Source organism: Henckelia pumila, chromosome 4 (genome assembly GCF_033568475.1).
Source record: "Henckelia pumila isolate YLH828 chromosome 4, ASM3356847v2, whole genome shotgun sequence".
NCBI lineage: Eukaryota > Viridiplantae > Streptophyta > Magnoliopsida > Lamiales > Gesneriaceae > Henckelia > Henckelia pumila.
Window position 1 is genome coordinate 227952033 of NC_133123.1, and position 21358 is coordinate 227973390.

Sequence of the window (21358 nt, forward strand, 5' to 3'; positions counted from 1 at the left end):
CATTTTTGAGCTGCTCTAAATTGCTTCTCATATTGGTTACCAATCTACTCCCATTTTCTTGGTCTTCTACCCGTTCCATCTCTTTTATAACAAATCTCCCGCCAAACCTAAAGATATTGCAACCAACTCCAATGCCAATTACAGCAAGTCTGTAGTGAACTTTTGGGTGTACCCTAGTGAGAAAGATGGAACTGATCATGTCACCAAACCGTATACTCTCCAAACGTAACACGTGCAAGGATGGCGGCTATCTGACTTAATATCGTCATCGAAAGTCCTAACTTCCCATCCAAATGACCAGGCAAAAAAATAGATCCAGTTGCAATAACACCACTCATGAACGCATTCAAGCCCATAACTATCATTCTCCCCTTACGACCTAAGCAATACTTGTTTTGTACAAGGGTCGGGCAGCAAACAACCAATGGTGCCACCAACATGCAAGGTATCACCCACATGTTATGAAACCCAACGTCCTTTCTAGAAAAGTGTGTCGTCGAATAGCATACTCCATATCACTGCCATCAACATCACCAGAAATAATTTCAGACGTCTGTTAAAAAAACAAAGAATATTTTTGTGTCAAAATTGTGTTGGAGAGATATATATTGACAAAGTTGCCAAAACCAGAAATGATTTAATTTACCTAGTAGCATTATGGGGAAACAATTCATGCGAGGGAGTCGACGACTGTGGTGCTGCAGCACCTTCATCTCGAAGCGGCAAACAGGGGAAGACGATCTGGATGCAGTGGAACGGGGGTCGTTCTTCTTCTTCTTCTTCTTCCGAAGACTCCACCTCATGGATTTCAGAAGTAGTACTGGACCGTGGCCGTTCTCCTTCCAGAGGTTGTGTGGCGGCCAAGGTGGATGGATGTCTCGGGCTCGGACTTACACTCACACGTTCCATGGCAACAGCACAATAATACACCCTGACCCAAACCAAACAAAGACACGCGTGCATGGTCAAACCTCCATCAGCTAGCTAGCTAGCACATCGATCGATTTAAATGAGTAATGTAATGTAATTAAATCATGAATTACCTCTATAGTGGAATAAACAAACTCTTTGCCGTGCTCATTCTTCCACAATATTATTTGCTCACACATAATAACCTAGGGATCGATCATGGACCAAAAAATATTCATGCATGGACAATTAATTAAATTCCAGCTATATATGCATGTGAATTAATGATATATAATTAAACATGCACCGTACCTACCTAGCTAATTAAGGCAAATAATTAATTAGCTAGCTCATAATATAATATATACGTACTGATCTCTTTTTTCTGAAATAACAAACAATACTAGCTAGATTAATTTACCACAATCAAGCTAAGCATGCACAAATTAATTACACAGACAAAAAATGCATGGCTCAATTATCATGCATCTAAAATTACGTACAATCAAACATTCAAGACATCATCAGAAAATTCCAACTTTCCCTTTTTATTCATTAACAAAATGACGACTAAGTAATCCGATATCTCATTAATATATAAAGTCATGAAAATTAATGCAATATTTATAACAGCTAGCAAATGAATATAAATGAAAGGGATATATATATATATATACCATTCATGCATCCAATATAATCAAGATTTCCCAACTGTACGTTGAAGAAACTAAAAATTAAGTTATGTTCAAAGAGCTTGTAGTATATATTATATAATTAATTCCGAGTACTGATTGCAAAAGTATGCTATTGGATTCTTCATTCTTGTATCATAAGTTCGATCTGTTCCTCGATCAACAAGGTTTCTTCAGCAGTTGATTATAGAATCATAATTAAATTTATGCATGCCAACTGATCAGTTACGCGCGTTGAGGGTTCATAATATAACAATATGCATGTTTTTAGAATAGCACGTACTAGATGTTTTGTTCAGAATTAATTAGAACATGTAGTGAATTCACTTTCTGGCATGGTTACACTACTCCTTTTGGATTGTAATGTCAGTCATTCTGCTCGACACATATTGCCGGATGAAACATTAATGAGGGCAAGCTTTAATATGTTCAGCCAGCTTTTAACAGAAGGAAATATTCTAAATACTGAAAGGGAGCCTACTCCGATCCTCATACTGGATTTCATAATATCATATTATGACAGTCGAAATCGCCTGCTTATCATTTACTTAACGAAAGAAATCCCTGCAAGCAGGCTACAAGACAGACGACGGTTTTTGTTAGTTTCATTAAGTAGTATATATATATATAATGCATGCGAATGGTGCCTGTGAAAAAACACAATCATCAACAAGGAAATGCAACACGTTACACTTAAGAATCACATCTTTTTTATTTCTTCCCCAGAACTCAAGGGACAACCGTAACAGTATTAATTAATATAAGTAGTAGTTCATCAAGTTCACGAAGTTAAAACGAATCTACGACGGACTAGAAACATAGGACGAAACGGAGCTAAGACATTGAGTGAACATGATATGCCAACTTAAGAAGCAATTATATTCTGGCCGAAAACGACCTGGCGAAGCTGATGATAACAAAACGATCTATTTTAAGTCCAGTATGTTATGCCTTCGATCCACTCCCCCTCACTCGATCAGAGCAGAGCATAGCAGAGCAGTATTCTATATATAATTAATTGCAATCGCATGAAATGCCTATTTATGCACACTATTATTACTATGTCCATACTTTTGAGAATTATAGGTAAAATGGCAGGCACCTCGGTAGAGTTTCCCGAGTGATTGTCGAGGATGATCTTCTCCAAGCATTTACAAACGGCCATGTATAATCTTCAAGAACAAAAGTCCTGTAAATAGCTGAAAATAAAAATGCAGAAAATTTAATAAAACTCAGCCTCAAAGATTTAGCAAACAACGAGCTACCCATGCATATATCTATATTTCAACTCAAACTCACCTCAAAACTCTTGAAAAAGACAAGAAATAACTAAAAAAATGATAAAGATTCAATCTTTCTTGAAGAATGTGACCCCATTCCAGCCCCGGCAGTCTGCAGCAGCCGAGAAGAAGAATTCGAGGGTGAGGGGCCGAAGTGAGGAAGAAGAAAAGGACACGAGATATCTTAATGGGCTGGGCCCAAACACCGCTTAATTTTAATTCATTTATATTATATTCCTCAAAACCCAAACTTTAATTAGGTTCTGATTTGGTAATATATCCCTTACAAAATTCGTAAATTTGAACTTGAAAGTTTATTTTTAAACTTGGTTTTTTTTTTTTTTAAATGATCCTCTCATATGTATACATTGTTCTAAAAGGCCCAAGACAATTGTCCACGGCCCCGATTTTCAGACAGTTGAAGCTTTTGATATTTATTACATTAATTGGTCGTCTATATCGTCTAATCGTTGCCTAGACTCCTCGAAATCCGCCTAGGCCATCGCCTATATTAAAATATAATATTTTTATTTTAAATTTTTTAAAATAATTATTTGACATATTTGTCCATCAATTTGTATCCGATAAAAGATGAGAAATATGTCATATAATTCGAGTTTGAATTCGTTAAACAGGAATTATTGGAGAAATATTAAGATGAACAAGAATAATTAGATATTTAGACTAAAAAAACCACTTAGACAAGTTAATTCAATAAAAAAATAATTACTGAAAACATATCAAGATGTATCGGATTAGAATAATTAAATATTTAAGCTAAAAAGAAAAAAAACCATTTAGACGGCCGTCTAAGTGTCTAGGCTCTAGGCAGTGATCGCTCGCCTACCGCTTTTTAGAGCATTATGTATATGAATCAAGGTTCTAAAAAGCGTGTTGAAGCGTGGAAGCCACGTTTTAAGCTTTTTAAGCTTAAGCGCGATTACTACGATTTTAAGCGTATGCTTAAGCATAAAAAAGCGTTTTCAATTTAAACTATAATTTAGTCATATCAAACAATTAACGGAGTAAATAATCAATAAATATAATAAGTTTGAATGTTATGTATTAATTATTTGTAAGATTCTAATTCAATTTATATCATCACTCATTTCATATCTCGTGTCATCAAACATAAACTAAATTAATTGGTCTAATTTCTCACATAATCACTACACTTAATCATAAAATATTGTACATTTTTAACATTGCTAACAATCACTCACTAGTATAATCTCTACTTTATGATATATTTTCGTTTTATTAATCAATTTTGGTTTTTAAAAAAGTCACATTTAAGCATATTTAATGACACTTTAAATGGTCAACCTATGTCTGACCGATTTTTACCGCTTTTGGCCGAAGCGAAACGTTTTGAAGAAACTTCAAACTTAAGTGAGATTAAGCGAGACTTAAACGAGTTTTTTAGAACACTGATATGAATACACTCAAAAGGTTATTTTTCAAAAATGAAATTTAACCAAAGTTATTCTCTTATATTTCCCCCATTTATCAGGTTATCAAGAAACTCAAAGCAATGCAAACACAATATTAAGTAAAATGCCTTTTATTACTGAAAAACTGGATATGAAATATAAATCGAGAAAATTAAATTCGGTTCAAACTAATACTAATATTCATGCTACATCATATGCACATAAACCCTTTAATTTCCTTTTTAGATTAAAAATTAATGTAAAATACAAAAGATTCAGTTCTCTAAAGCAAATAGGCCAGCAACCACATATGTTTTCAATTCATTTGCTTCACATGAAATATACCAGGAAAATTATTCATGGGATATTTATTTTACGCAGGGCTTTCATGAACTTTAATGCAGAACACACAATTTTTTCAATCCAATCATTTTTATTACAAACAAAAGTATTGACCTATGCATGTCTTATCCAGTGTCAATGACATGCGTTGCTTTGAGAAATCACAAAACCAATTTTATTGTTTTTTTTTAAAAAAAAAAATCACTTGTGCAACACTTGGATAAATCGAATCGAACATAAAATTTACAATCAACAAATGATTCAAGCCACAAGTATGATCCCTCAACTTTTTAAACTTTACAAGCCATATAAAATGTAGGCAGTCGTGTAATTATTTTCATCACGACTTCTTTGATAACAGTGGCTCCGAATGAGTGTCATCATCTTTAGAGATGAGACTTTGCCTGTTTCCTGATTCCAGTTGAGATGGAGATGATTCTTCTGGTTTATATTTCAATAATCTTTGGAAAAGGCTCGGTTTGTCCTCCAGCATTGACATTGGCGTCCTAGGGGATGGGGATGACTCATTAAAGCTCTGTACATGTTGCAGACAAACTTGGACTGCGTCGTGTACTCTAACAAAATACCATTCTTTCCCTATCAGATCGACCACTCCAGCTTTTGTTAGCGTCAGCAGAACTTCTCGGTTTGGATTGGAAATGGCGATCTGAATTTGAATCGAGCTGTTATTAATTGACTTAATCTGAGCAAAGATGACAATGACTTGATCAGATGTACCTGAATGTCCCGTGAGTTGTACTCTTGATACAAGTCTTTTAAAGCCTGAACAGCACTAGAGTCCACATAAGTTATGGCTGAAACAAAAAGACCGATGTGTAAAATACAGATTGACTCGATTTGGAGGCCTAAAATGTTTTCAATTCTTTGCATCGTCAAATTTCTGTTGATTGTTAAGCTCAAGACACCTTTGAGCAATTTTCATATGGCAAAATCCAATTCTACAAATGAAATTTATCAAGAGATTGAAGAGACCATAAACTTAAAGCACCATAAAAAAAACTTACGTGCCATCTCTATAATTACAAAATGAACTCTTGTAACTTCGGGTCCACGTCTTGTAGATCCATCACCTTCAATTTCATACTCTCGCAGCCTGGTGATAGGAAACTTGGGGGCTTGAGATTTATAAAATAACTAACTGAAGGTGAAGTCACGTTATTAGAGGAAAAAAATATGCAATGCATCTTCATAGAACATATATCCTCACCTGTCTTTGATGTAACTTATATTTGCAAAATAGATCGGTGCATCTATGCGAACAATCACTATTCCATTGTAAGTATATGCTTCCGGGTACTGTTGGGTGTTTCTATAGACAGTGGTGCCAGGTAGACGGCCCAATATAGCTGCAAAAATCATTTCAATCTCATTATTCAAACTGGGGTCTTAACCACAAACAAAATTGCAATACAAACTTACTTACAGCAGCACAAGTTTAATATCTTAGTTTTTACTTTTACTCATAGTATTTTAATTGTAGTAGCACTAGTATTTTAGTTATAATAGGATTATTAGACCTGTTGGCTCATTGATAAGATGGTGAAAGATGCGTAATACAAAGATAATAAATCAGTATACTTAGATAAGATAATGAAACATGACAATAATCTTTTGTAAAACTTGAGTCAAGCATTGGATGACACAAGGGTGAAAATCAATCAATGGTTTTATTTTTCACATCATTCGGTGCTTTAGTATTTTAATCATCTTCTAGTAGGACCCTTGGTATCCTACTTGGTTTAGCACTAAGATCGGTGGTCTACTTAAGTATCGTGCATTTAAAACATTAATTCAGCATTAAAAATATTTTTAATTTCATAGTGTTTTCTCACAACTGAGTTGAGTTTTATAGTATCTTTAAAAGATTCCTGCTGCTGCACCAAATCCAAGCTACCAAAGTCTCATAAGCAAGGGTAGAAGACTAAAATAATAACAGTAAATTGTTGCAGATTTACACGAGGAATCAAAAGTATAGAGAAAGCAAGCAATATTACAAAGTAGAGGTGATTGCTTCCGTTGGTTTTACTTCGAGCTAGCAAGCAATGAATAACAATGAAGACAAGACTCACCAATATGTGGATTAGCAGATTCATGGATGACGAAAGCAAGTGAAACACCAACCTGAGCATCACGAGGGGCATGGCAATTAATCAGATGTGCTTAATCCAGAGTCAAAAGAAAAATAGATACCAAAGTGGCATAATTAAAGTAAAGAGAATGCAAATATACCTATCATGTAGTTTAACTGAATACAATGTTAGGACATACAGCTTCAGTAAAAGATAATAAGGTGTAGGACATATATTATAGACACAACGGACACTGACTAGCTACTTATAGTGAAGAAGTTCCGAGCCTCAATTACAATATGTCATTGATGCTAAAGTAGCTTCCACACGATGATAACAGCGCAGGAATTTACTTTTTCTCCGTACTTCAAATTATTTCAAAGAAGATATTGAAATATGATAATTATGCTTACACCGGCAAGCACGCCAATCTCTATCCCAAGGAACAAGGTCACAATACAAGTAATGGTCCAGAGAAGGAAGTCTCTCTTATCTACACGCCACAAGAAAATAGCCTCACCGTAATCCACCTGAAAACATGAAGTGCGACATTGTATGTGCAATTTTACAGCTGAATGATAAAAGCAACACACAATTTCACAGTGTGTCAAAAGTGCATTCACAATAACTCAAAACTTGGAGTCGGGCCGGTGGGGGGTGTGTGGAGATTGTGCTGGATACCAAACTGAGTTATCAAATTCATACAATTCTCATCTTAGGGATTAAACATTTCAATTATTTGCCTAAAAATAAAGTAATTGCTCCACTCTATATCCTTCATCAACCTTATAGAAGTAGATTTTGACTTCGTATGGCAACCAGTAACAGTGACACTCACCAATCCAAGAACAGCAGAAATCACGATTGCAGCCAGAGCACACTGCAAAAGGAGACAGAGCAATGGACAAATTTGTCAGTCACAAGACAACAAAATAAGTTGAAAGCAATCACAAAAATCAGCTGAGCAATAGCTGCCCTGTTCTCTTAGATATCCAGAACTTGGCTTAGTAGCGAGACCTAGTTCTGGACAACCTTCAAATATATACCCATTTACCTCAAACATTGAAGTGCCTAGGACAGTTTAAAACCCCGAATTATGTGATAATGAAATATTGTTTTGCTAGAATAGAGTCACTAAACCAGCTTACACAATTTCCTAAATGATAATGTCAACAGTAAATAAAGACAATGCCAAGATATAAACCTGGGGTATGGATTCAAATAATGGTGTCAGAAACTGAAGTGCACAGCCCATGATGATTCCCATTAGTAGCCCAGATAAGCCTGTTTTTGCTCCACTTTCATGATTCACAGCCGACCTCGAAAATGAGCCTAATACGAAAGAAAACTCAGAACTTGACATTATTTGCAACACAGTGGCATGCATCTGATATCACTCAACAAATTATCAAATAGCTCAAAGACAATATTTGGTTCAAGAATTGGAAACTCACCAGTGGTAGGATATGCTGAAAAGAATGAACCAACAATATTTGCAACACCAAGACCAAATAACTGCCAGAAACAAGTTGTAAGTTGAATTCAACTCTATTCCCTAGATCAAAATTGTATTACCAATGATAAAAACAATGCACCAAATTGAAAGTTCTAAATTGAAACAGCAGTTGCATGTAAAACATGTCTGTCCAAGTGCATGCACTCATACTGACATTGGAACCGATGCATTTATGATTATATTTTCTCGGAGGACAAAACTAATCACATTACACCTTACAAGTAGTTATCTTTGCTAGATAATCTAAAAATTGCAGTGATATCAAGCAGGAAAACTCCCACGACATTTTCATTTTAGGTGTCATGAGGGAAGAGAATTGGAAAATACATTCTAGAAATGTTTTGGGAAAACAAAATGTATAATTATAATTGTGGACTTTTAAGAGATAATGAAAAGTTTAGTAATAAGTAATGACTATATTGGGGCATGTAAAAGGCGGTGAAGCTTTTTTTTTTTTTTTTTTTTTTTTGGGGGTGGGGGGGGGGGGGGGTGGTGGTGTTGGGGGGGTGTTAAAAGAAATATATGTACATATATAAATTTTTATGGAAAAAAAATCAAAACAATAAGCTCCAAGGTTTTCAGTTAAAGGAAAAAATAAATAAATCAAGGTCTACCAAAAGAGACCTCTTGATTAGAATCCAAATCATATCCATTCTTTGCTGCTAATGCCTTGGCAATCCCTACAGATTCCTACAAAAAATAAAAAGCATAAATACTTTCTTACCCCAAGAAGATTGTGCGCCTTACAAAACAGGCAAAATTTTGGGAGAAGAAGATACATAAAGATCCACCCAAGGATAATACCCCTTACCAAAATCGCCACGCCAGTGATGAGAATTGTTGTTGGAATCAGAGACTTTATATGTCCAAATTCTTTCGGGACAGAAAACTTTGGCAGACCTTGAGGTATTTCACCAACCTACAACGCCAGAAAAAAGTATATACATGTGTTACATAAAGTTCAACTTGAGTTTAAAATAGTAGGCAAGGTAGTTGATGACAAATATGGATTATATTTCCCAGTTCATATCTTGGCTATGCACCAATTCATGGAAGTCCTCACCAATGAAATTGAAGATGGATGGTATACTTTCACAAAGGCTGTACCCAGCACAACAGCTGTGAGGGGACCAGCTGCCCGTAAAAACCGCAAATTTTTCCTGGTTTGTCCCTGTAGACAAAGACCAAGTAAAGAAAATTCATATGGGACAAAGCATAATGTTACACTTGATCAAATGCAATCTGAAATTGTACCAAGTGCTTCATGGTTAAAATGATGGCTAATATAATAGAGCCCATGACGAAAGGTGGCCACAAGAACTAGAGAAAAAAAGAAAGAAAGAAAGAAAGAAAGAAAATAAGAAGCTGTGGTAAGAATAAAACAGAGGAATTACTTTACAAATGAAAGTGTGACGGAAATCAATGCAAGACATGTCCATGAACTGAAACTCGAAAAAGAATGATATTGCATCAATTCACAAACTACAGGATGATTCAGAATCAAATGCAGTACTTTCATAGTTTTGAATTCACAGCCAAACATTAACAATGGAACAGGGTCAATTCTTTCTGGAGTAGATTTTTATAATCATGCCCAAAAGGTATTATTCCCACTTAAATTTAAAGGCAACTCCATTGAATTGTTAATCCGAGAGCATTGGAGGTTTTATACAAGGATTCTAATATGCCCTCTAAGGAAACGGGAAAAAAGGGCATGCAAAATTTACTTGGGCCTTCTTCTGATTGTAGAAAAAATTTATGAAACTATGAGCCTAGGCATACCTTTCCGCTCATTGACATTAGGTTGATAAATGCTTCAGAAACTACCCACAAATTACATAAATGAATTATCAGGGGTACCTTCTAAATTCTCAGTCAATACAACTAGTAGACTAGACGTATTATGAAGTAACTAGCTTCCCAACTATTGGCCAACAGCAAATCACAGAAATGAAACATAATAATACAAGAAACCCTTGGCCTTGGTAATCATCTGAGTAAGGGAACACTGGTTTGTTGGACTACATTGGCCAGATCTAATGGGAATGACTCCGAGCTAACTGTTTCAAATAGAGAGCAAATAATATTTGAATTTCTTTACTATGTTGTTACATTTGGAAAATATTTTATGAAAAGATTTGAGTGCATAGTGATGAAGCTGAAGATCTTATTCAATATGCATCATTTGATTTCTAAAGACCGGCATAAATTGTCACACGAAAGAGAAATAAATTTATCTTTCAGAAAGAAAGCAGGCATAAAATTTTATTGGAGAAATAAATACACCAATCACAGTTTCACAAAGGACAAACAGGCAAAGAATAGAGTATTTTTCGACGGTTCTATAGCTCTTGATCAAAAATGTACCTTGTCGGCACCATAAATTATGCTCTTAATCAATGGAATTATTTTGCTGCTTCTTTCAATACTGTAGCCCAGGAAATATTTTGCCTGAGACAGGGCAATAACAATGGCTGAAGCGGTAGTAAAACCAGAAATCACAGAATGGCTGATGAATCGAATTAGCCATCCAAGCCTAGTTGAGAAAACATAAATATAAGAATTCAAGTTGCATGAAACTGTATGCAAATTTAAAGCAAGAAAATAAGTTTTTTTTTCTTATACAAGCAGTTTGTATATGATTAGTATTTGTAAAAAAATAAAAGGGGAACACGATGTCAAGTTATCATTTATTTCAAAGTTCCATAGTCACATACAGACATTATTCATTCAATTAGACATTGGAAATCTATATCTGCCTTACTACCCAGTTGGCATTTCCCCAATGCACAAGAGAAGCAAAAATGCTGCACAGGGCTGTTTTGATGCTAGTAAATTAGGCCGGAGGACACAGGCAATCATTCAAATGCATGATCCACAGGTTTATACAGAATGATGTAGCTTCAAAGATTTAAAAGAAAATGCAAGGCTAGTAAAACAGCACCTTAAAAGCCCCATAATACACTCCAAAACACCAACCATAAGTGCCAGAAGTATAGCAAGATCCGTGTACAACTGTTCCGATGAGTCCACTATGTTCCCCAATACGTTAGAGACCAAGAGGGACGTCAAGGCGACAGGCCCGATAGCAAGCTGGCGAGATGACCCAAAAATGGTATACACGAATATAGGCAGAAAACCAGAATCTGAATTACAAAGAAACAAACAAGAAAATAGTATTAACCAGGATGCTGAATCAATAATTAATAAGAACAAGAATGATGGCATTAATATGTTAAAAGACAAACAAAAACAGCATATATATCATTGCACCAACGGTCTCGAATACCCAGAACAAAATTGGAAAAGACCAACCTGAAAAAATATAGATAATATAATGGGAAGAATGGATAAGGCTTACAAAGTCCATAAATGGGTCGCAGCCCTGCTAGCTTTGCATAAGACATGGACTGGTTTGACACATAAAAAAAAAAACCAAGTTCAGATGTTATTACAACCCAAACAAAATAAAATATTGAAAATCCAATTCACAAACAAAAAATCTAGGCAACATCGATTCATCGGATTGGTGAGCTTAGCCTCCACTCTCATATTTACACATAAAAATATAACGACAATCAAGACAGACCCTCTTTGTCGATGGGTCCCACACAACATACGTAAAAAAAAAACACGAAAAATGATCCACCAATGAATCAAGTGTAGACGAGTACCTGAGGAACGAGCATGATTCCGACAGTGATGCCAGCCATGAGGTCTGGCTGCAGATATTCACGCCATTTGTAGGTGCTAATCCAACGGTAGCAGGGCAAGAAGAGCTGAATCCAATCCGTCAAAGTCATCCGCTTCATCTTGGTTTGCCATGAGGAGAAAAAGCCATGATTATTTGCCAAAGATGACAAGGTGGCGCGGGGGGAGCTGGAAGGATGCTGCAGGTGGATGATTTTCACCGGTTGTCGAGCGGCGGCGAGGTCGCCGGCGCTGGGGGAGGAGAAGCTTATCTCCGCCATAGCCAGCCGCCGATTATGATGAAAGGAAATCGAATTTTATTTGTTAATGATGAGTACTAGTATTTACTATTCAAAACAACGTGCAAAATACAACTTCAGGCGTGTGTTGTAAATATAATTATTCTTAGTCATTTATTTATATATAGGCAGGGATTCAGAGATCTTCACGCTTTTAATAAAATTTCGAAATTTTATAAAATTTTGTTAACGAAAAGAAAATATACTGATATTATATATGAAATCGTGTAGGATATTTTTTGAACGGCAGTTGAGTTAATCTAAAACTCATTGATGTGGTTTAATAAAACTACGAGCAACAAATTTTTGTTACAGTCAGTACTAAAACAGATTTATTTTAGACCAGTTAATTCTTCTAATTATTAATATATATATATATATCTTTGTAAATGCCCAATCAAAATGTCAACCAGTGTAGGCTGAGATATGGTTGTAATCCATTTGTGCATTGTTGATTATTGACTTGCATATAACTTCAACTACCCAAATCCAATTATAATATAAAAGTAATTACTTTGATTCAGGTACTGTTTGGTATAAATTTTAAGAACCATTTCTCATATTTTTCTTTATAAAATTTTGAAATTTTATGATGAAAAGGTTAAGAATGATTTTTAGGAGCCCTCTTAAACATTACTTCATTATTTCTCAATATCTTTTTATTAACCATTGTTTTTATACAGAGAACTGATTCGGCCACATTACATACACAATCAAGAAACTATGAGTAGTTTGAGTCATACAAGTTACAAATTAATCCTCCCATGATTATATTCAATATCATATATATTCTCACTAAAAGTTAGATACTCGATCCACCATCTTTTGTCACAGTTTCTGTAGATCTTTTAAATCACATCTTTTGCAAATTTTGACAAAAAGAGATTGCATTTGGTATTACCTTGATTTCCATTTATTAAAAAAAAAAATTGATTAAATATTATTGGTATTTATGTATAAACGTAGACAGCATATCTTTGTTTTTGTCAAGGATAGGTTGATGAATCTTGAATGATATGGTGTCTAGGTTCATTTTAAAAATATTTTTGATTTTTTTTTATATAAATAAAGCCTGAGGCATAATTGACGAGATCTTGTGCAGATATAATTTTGATACTCCAGCTATTAAATTGTGGAGTTGAAGATTTTTTAGTTTTATTATATTGATTAATATATACGATGAATTAAATATGTTCTTGATTATTTTTGGCATGAAATTTGGGATTTATAAACTTGAGTCGATCAATGTTTTTCTTTTTTGAAGGATAAATATCGAAGATGCCTAAAGTCATTACTTGATTAGGAATGACTAGTAATTAAAGCACGCGAATAAGTAGTTTATATTATATCTAAAAATAATGAACATTTTTTTTTATATTTTTAAATTGAAAAATAAATTTGAAAGATGGTAGTTATAAGTAGTAGGGACATTTTTGTTCATTCATTAATTTGATTAATGTGGTTATTTTAAGGCGTTCATTCATTATTATATTGTATGTATAGATAAGGCGTTTTCATTTTTTTTAATCAAAATAATTAATTCTGTTGAACGGGTAGTGAAATTTTATATAAACTAGCGTCTTTGCACACGTAATACGTGTGCAAATATTGTTTGTATTTTAAAATATCATATTTTGTGAGATGAAAAATTGATTGAAAAAAACTTGATTTTTATTTTAAAATAAAAAATAAATCGGACCAAGTTATGAGAGAATTAATTGATAATATATAAAATTAATGGTATTTAATAATGGTAGATTTGGATTAATGATAGTTAATAAAAGTATATATGGAAGTTCACAAAAAGTAGTTATTATAATACTCTCTTGCTTTATTAGGTTGATAATATATAAAATTACTGGTATTTAATAATGGTAGATTTAGATTAATGGTAGTTAATAAGGGTATATATGGAAGTTCACATAAATATATCAAAAATAGTTATTATAATACCCTTTTTGTGAAGATTCAGTTTTTTTTAGTAACATTACAAGGAGTTGATAGGCTAAAATTAATGTAGAAATTGAAGAGTCATGATCAAGGTTTGTAACAACCCAATTCATGGCTCATAATGACATTAAAATGGGATGTAATGGCCTTAAACCATGACCATTCAGCTGATCTAAGTTGCCTATAAATACTCCCAAAGGTTGAGTGAAAAATCACAACCAAGAAGCTTTTCAAAGTCCATTGTACTGATTTTTTTTGTCATCCCATATGACTAAGAAATCCAATCTTCACCGTTCACAATATACCTTTATATGTTATACATGTTCTGTCCAAGTTTCAACCCAATCCAACGGTTAGATTTACGTAAAATACCTTTGCAATAATAAGTGGCAGATTCTAGGCGAGAAGGGAGCGACTCCAGTTCGTCGACCAGAAATGGTATCAAATGATCTACAAAGCCGATCTCACCGTTCATAATATTTCTTACATCCTTATGAACGTGCGGACCAAATTTGAGGTCGATCCGACGGTTCAATATTCCAAAAAAATACTTCTGCAAGTTGACTGAATTTTGTTGCATACAAATCCGAAAATAAGGTAAGTGGGTTTTTGTTTCTTTAATCCATCTTTGTTTCAATTCGATGGAAATCATTGAGTCTTGTTTCTATTGAACTTTTTTTGTTAATTTTGATTCTCTAAGCATTATTCTAAGAAACCATCGAAATCTTTGTTTGGGCTTATTCTTGTTTGAAATCATCAAGTATCCATTTCAAGTTTTTATCGTACACTCTTTGTTTTATGTCCTTTGATTCCGTATATGTGAGGCCTCGATTCTAATCATCTAATCTTAGGGTAATGCAATTGATCAATACAATTAAACAAAAGGATTAAAGAATAATTTTTTTTTTAAAAGGGGTGCTCGCTCGATCGGTAAGATCTTACTGATCGAGCGGCCAAAAATAATCCAAGTCTCTGCCCAAGATTTTAGGACCCCCGCTCGATTGGTAAAATCTTACCGATCGAGTAGACACAAAATGTCCAGTTCTCTGTCTCGGTACAGGGGTGCTCGCTCGATCGGTAAAATTCAACCGATCGAGCGAGATGTTCTGTACCAGAAAAATTCTGGTGTTTCTTCTCCAAATCCAACTCAACTCAAACCATGCAATAATAACATAAAATCTCATTCAACAAGATACAAAGGATTAGGTCTAGAGTTATACAATCCTCAAAATATAACATGCATAAAAAAAATTCATCTAGTTCGGACTTATTCAATACAAAAAGGAATTCGAATACATAAACGACTCCTAACATCCAAGCATCACTCTATCATCTCAACCATCTAGTCATGCTGCCTCTGACTCGGTCCTGCTCCACCTGTTGCCAAGTACACATACAAACAAAGACAACAGCCGGATAATCCGGTAAGAATAATATTCTCAGTAAAAGAGACTAGCATACAATATCACGTAATATATCAAAACATGATATATAATCAAGTTCCACATAAACTTCAAGTATTTCATTTACTGCGGAATAAAATGATATGCGTGACTTTAAAACTTCTGGATTGACAGACTCAGATAATCAAAAGGAATTCTTATTTCTTTCTTTCTTCGGTTTGGGATCCCGAGGCTAAAATATCCCACAATCACACCGAACTTCCCTTTCGAGGTGGACGAGGTATATTTTAATTCTCTAGACTCTAGGGCATTATAGTGAGTTAATCGACACTTGTAGTAAATCGCCTACCAAGGCCACTCAACTATAATCTCCATATCGTCTAATTCAAAATGAATAATCAATCGGTTCAATATGAATGCACATGAAATCTCATGCACTCAAATAGTAATTTCATCATAAGTTCAAATAATCATATAAACATGCAATATGTGATTTCCTCTAGGACACTCGAATCAATCCGGATTCAAGTTAATCGTCATATTTCATTCCAAAGTCGTCTTATACCTTATCGTCGTTTAACAATCTTCAATCTGTAAAACAACAATTCTCAATTCAAAAGTGAATCAAACTTCTTCGATTGATAAATAAGAAAGTCGATATTATACCGTCTCAATCTTCCAAACTGATCGAAGCTGTAATCTCGCAACTCCAAGGACTTTGAATAAATCTAACAGAAGAAGTCATACGATCAATATCGATAGCAAAACCTCATCAAACTTGGTATAATCAAATCAATAGAAACGATATCTCAAAACTCAAACTGACGGCATAACGGCTATAAACTGATCAAACCGAAATCGCAGACAATGGAATATCAATTCCAAATACTCAAACCAATCATCTAACATCATTTCCAAGTCAAACCCAACACATCTCAAAAATCTAAGTTTCGAAAATCATAATAAAAATCATATCAAATCCGATCGTCGAAATTTCTCCGAACCGTCTTAGATATACTATCACAGCTACCTCAAGGACATCCTCTCCGAATTTAAATCAATTCTAACAACATCCAAAATTTCAAACCTCTTATAAATAAGAGAAACTTACTTCCAAATGGAGCACTCGATGTTGTGATCGCAGATATCTACTCGTGATTGAATTCCAATGGACGGATCGAGCTAAAAATGAAATCACAAAAGCTTGGGGAAGCTTTTGTCGCTTCAATGGAGGAGAGAACGGTTGGAGGTGATGAAGGGATGAAGTGAAGACTTAGTCAAAGTCTCAACCTTATAACAAAATCGATCTTTGCGTTTTAGTTCCTGAAATTTCTAAAAATTGCAAAATAGACCCTGATCAATAAAAAGTCGGCTTTCGAATTCTGAAATCACTGATTATCTCAAATAAAGTCAATTAAGATAATTTGGGGCGTTACAATTCTCCTCCTCTAAGAATAGATTTCGTCCTCGAAATCAAAGATATCAACTCATAAGAAAGAATAAAGAATTCAAGAACAGAATTAAGGACTCACGTCAGATAAACAAATCCGGAAATCTCTGTCTTATATCAGATTCTGTCTCCCAAGTCGCTTCTTCGACTCCGTGACGACTCCACTGAACTTTCACCAAAGGAATCGATTTGGTTCTGAGCTGTTTCTCCTTCCTGTCAAGGATCTGAATCGGTCTCTCAAAATAACTCAGAGTTTATCGAGTTCAGCTTCGTCAGGTTGAAGAACATGAGAAGGATCTGGATGATATTTCCTCAACATCAAGACGTGAAATACGTCATGAATACCAGATAAAGAAGGAGAAAGCGCTAATCTGTAGGCTAGATCGCCTATCTTCTGTAAAATCTCATACGGACCGATGAATCTCGGTGACAACTTCCCTCTCTTCCCAAATCTAACAGTACCTCTAAACGGAGAAATCTTCAAGAATACTCGGTCTCCCTGATCGAAAGATAGAGGTCTGCGACGGATATTCGCATAATTCGCTTGTCGGTCCTGAGCAGTCTTCATTCTCAAACGAATAATCTTCACTTGCTCAGCCATATCACGAATCATATCTGGTCCCAAGTCAGGGGACTCAGACATCTCATCCCAGTACAGAGGAGATCTGCACTTCTTTCCGTACAACTCTTCAAATGGTGCCATTCCTATACTCGTCTGGAAGCTGTTGTTGTACGAAAACTCCACAAGAGGCAACGAATCCTGCCAACTAGTGCCAAAATCAAGCACTACTGCTCGTGAAACGACCCTAACTCTCTAATAAATAAATATGCGGAAAATTTTTTTTTTATACTACTAAATAAAATATGTACATATATGCCCATACATATATGCACTGAATTAAAATACTTAAAATAAATACATGACTAAATAAATAAACAATTAAATACTTAAGAAAAATTGCATTCTTGAAAATAATTAAACATCTGAGTCAACCCTAGAATTAAAAATATACTGCATAAATAAAATAATTAAAATATGTGCATGCACTAAAACATTTAATAAAATATTCCCATAAACCTCAACCACTAAAAATAATAAAATGTATCATAAGACTCAAGCACGGTGACTCAGAAGCTGTCACGGTCACGGGGCTACTGCAGCGCTGCTCATACGTCCTCACCACCGGTAGGAGTAACCTGCTCCTCTACGTACTCACCTGCACCATATCAGTGTAGTGAGCCTAGAGGCCCAACATGCATACTAACAAGGGTTCAAAATAATTTAAAACAATTTAATACTAATACATACATATACATGAATGAGCATGCTTAAAAATTACATAACATAACTTACTTAAATAAACATAAATACATAATACATAACATACATACTTGAGTTGTTGAGCATTTATTTTCTTAACATCGAATGGTCCTATCCGTAAGTGTGACCCATAGTGCGACTGATCAGTCTAAGAAACCATCGTACGAGGCTGGTGGCGAACCACCCATACATAAATGGCAGAAAACTGCCCATACATAAATGGCAGAAACTGCCCATACATAAATGGCCACACTACTTCAATTTCCACCTAAAATATTTTATTTGCTCAACCATAGAAATTAAATCATAGCATAAAAATTGATTTCATGAATGCATGTACTTAAATAAATTGTGTGTCCTTCATATATATTTAATTTAATTTTCTTACTAACATATAAATATTAAAATAACTTAAATGCATAAAAATAATTAAATATATAATCAGGACACATGCAATTTTCTCATGGATGGTTCTGGACTGCTGGCCCTACACTCAAGCCCATTAACTTAAATCTGGCCCATTAACGTACTTAAACCCAATATCTTAAACTTTAAGCCCAATTAAATTAATTAAGCCCATTAAAATTACACTAAGCCCAATAACACTTAAACTGGCCCATTGGGCCCAAAAGCCCATTAACAAGCCCAATAACTTTCATGGGCTCCCAAGCCCATAAAAATTTCTGGCCAACTTAAAACTTTAAAATAAAATTATCAAAAGCCCAAAAATAAATAAAATAACCCAAAATAATTTAATGGAATCCCAAATAATTTAAATGGTACTAATTAAATTTTTTGGGAATTTAATTAGTCCATTTAATTCCTAATTAACTTAAAGACTTAAAAATAAAAATACCCGAGCCCAAATAAAATAACCCGGACCCGGACCCACTTAACTTAACCCACTAACCTACTGACCCGACCCGGAAACCACCAAAACCCTAGAACCCGACCGCCCACCTTCTCCATTCTTCTCGGCCGAGAGCAGCAGGCCTTCTTGGCCTGCTGCCGGCCGGCTCCGGCCGCCCCTGGCCGGGGCGCCGCCGCCCGGACGTAGCCCACGTCCGGGCGGACCTAACCCAACCAGGCCCCAGCCCCCATGCAGCCAGGAACCACCGAGCCGCAGCCTTTCTCCCCAAACCCTAAACTGACTCGGCTGCGCCTCCTTGCTCCAAAACTGTTCGTTCCAACCCTTCTCAGCCTCAAGCCCTGCCATGGCTCGAGCCTTAGACACCCTAGGACCTTACCTGACCGAACCCTCAGCCCCGAACCAAGCATGGAGAGGAAAAATCGTGAGCATACATATGAAACTCGAAGAACATGCACCAAAACCAACCTTCAATCGAATTTTCTGAAAAATATTTAAAAGAATTTCGATGCCTACCATAATCCACATAATATATACTGATATTGTACGAAAATAGGAAAGAATTCATGCCTTTCACCGTAGAAATCGATTTAGCACGCACGTAGGACGTTTCCGGGACGACGGGGCGACGACAACGAGCTTTGGTCCTTCAAAAGTGTGGCTATGGTGTTCTTCCTTGGCTTGCTAGGTGGAGAAGATGAACATGGAGGGGAATGGCGGCTGATGGGTGAATGATCGGCTAAGGGGTTTGGGGTAGATTAGGTTTTGAGTTTTGGTTTATAAGAAAATAGGGTAAATAAATATATAATTAAGGATATTAAATATATATAAAATATAACTTAACCAAAACTCTAAAAGAAATATTTAAAAATCTGAAACATTATTAAAAACCCCGAAATTAAAATTAAGGGGATTTTTAAAAGTGATTAAAAGTCATTATCTTGGCTAATTTTGGATAAAAAGGACTCCTAAAATTATATAAAATTAAATACTAAAAATTTTGAGATAATAAAACTCAAAATAATATTTTTGGGCTCTAAAAAGGCTCATAAAATAATTTGAGTGGAAAGTCGTCATCTCGTCCGTCCACGGTCCCGTCTACGCGATTAAAAAACTAAAAATACTACAAATCATAAAAATCACTAATTATGGGTTAAATGCTTAAAAAATAAATTAAATCATGCATAACTAATTCACATAATTATTTAACCCATAAATCATAAATTTAAATAATTAAATATCCTAATTATGCAGGCGGATTTATGTAATTAAAAATACCGGGTGTTACAATTCTCCCCCCCTTAAATTGAATTTCGTCCTCGAAATTAAAGTACTTACCCGAACAACTCCGGGTAGCGAGTCCTCATATCCTCCTCGGTCTCCCAAGTAGCTTCCTCCTCCGAGTGATTCAGCCACTGGACTCTGACCATCGGTATGACCCGCGTCCTAAGCCTCCGCTCCTCTCTAGCCAAGATCCGCACTGGTCTCTCCTCATACACAAGATCTGGTGGCAACTGTAAGGGCTCGAAATCCAACACATGCGACGGGTTGGAGACATATCTCCGAAGCATGGATACATGGAAAACGTTGTGCACTGCCGCTAGCCCTGGAGGTAGAGCTAAACGATAGGCCAACGTGCCAACTCTCTCCAAGATCTCGAATGACCCTATATATCTCGGATTAAGCTTGCCTCTCCGTCCAAAACGCGCTACTCCCTTCATAGGTGACACCTTCAGAAATACGTGATCACCGACTGCGAACTCCAAATCGCGTCGTCTGGCATCTGCATAACTCTTCTGCCGACTCTGCGCGGTCCTCATCCTATCTCGAATCTGCGTCACAATGTCAGCTGTCTGCTGCACAATCTCCGGACCCAACAAAATTCGCTCACCAACCTCATCCCAATGCACAGGAGATCTGCATCTCCTCCCATAAAGTGCTGCATAAGGAGCCATACCTATAGACGACTGAAAACTGTTGTTATAGGTAAACTCCACTAATGGCAGTCTAGTCTCCCAAGATCCTCGAAAATCGATGACACAAGCTCTCAAAAGATCCTCGAGAACCTGGATCACTCTCTCGGACTGCCCATCTGTCTGGGGATGAAATGCTGTA

General features: G+C 35.5%; 1 protein-coding gene across 2 annotated transcripts; it reads right to left on the reverse strand.

Moving 5' to 3' along the window:
• Positions 1 to 4861: 4861 nt before the first annotated feature.
• LOC140894789 (sulfate transporter 4.1, chloroplastic-like) lies at positions 4862 to 12351 on the reverse strand. 2 transcript variants are annotated; one of them, XM_073303416.1, is made up of 17 exons: positions 11937 to 12351; positions 11624 to 11672; positions 11207 to 11408; positions 10630 to 10798; positions 9517 to 9582; positions 9326 to 9433; positions 9074 to 9181; positions 8887 to 8952; positions 8201 to 8261; positions 7951 to 8078; positions 7585 to 7626; positions 7160 to 7276; positions 6747 to 6798; positions 5885 to 6023; positions 5682 to 5770; positions 5395 to 5471; positions 4862 to 5323 (listed from the first exon to the last, which is right to left on the reverse strand). In XM_073303416.1, exons 1-17 carry the CDS (start codon positions 12231 to 12233, stop codon positions 4997 to 4999), a joined length of 2097 nt encoding a protein of 698 aa, XP_073159517.1. In that variant the 5' UTR covers positions 12234 to 12351; the 3' UTR covers positions 4862 to 4996. The 2 variants fall into 2 exon arrangements, with proteins under 2 accessions (XP_073159517.1, XP_073159518.1); XM_073303417.1 differs by lacking the exon at positions 9517 to 9582.
• Positions 12352 to 21358: the final 9007 nt, after the last annotated feature.

Coding starts and splice junctions, on each gene's coding strand:
- LOC140894789 (XM_073303416.1), bottom strand. CDS start 12,233: ATGGCGGAGATAAGCTTCTCCTCCCCCAGCGCCGGCGACCTCGCCGCC. Junction 10,799..11,206: donor TGTATTATGGGGCTTTTAAG/GTGCTGTTTTAC, acceptor TTTCTCAACTAG/GCTTGGATGGCTAATTCGAT. Junction 5,771..5,884: donor ATAAGTTACATCAAAGACAG/GTGAGGATATAT, acceptor TCCTATCACCAG/GCTGCGAGAGTATGAAATTG.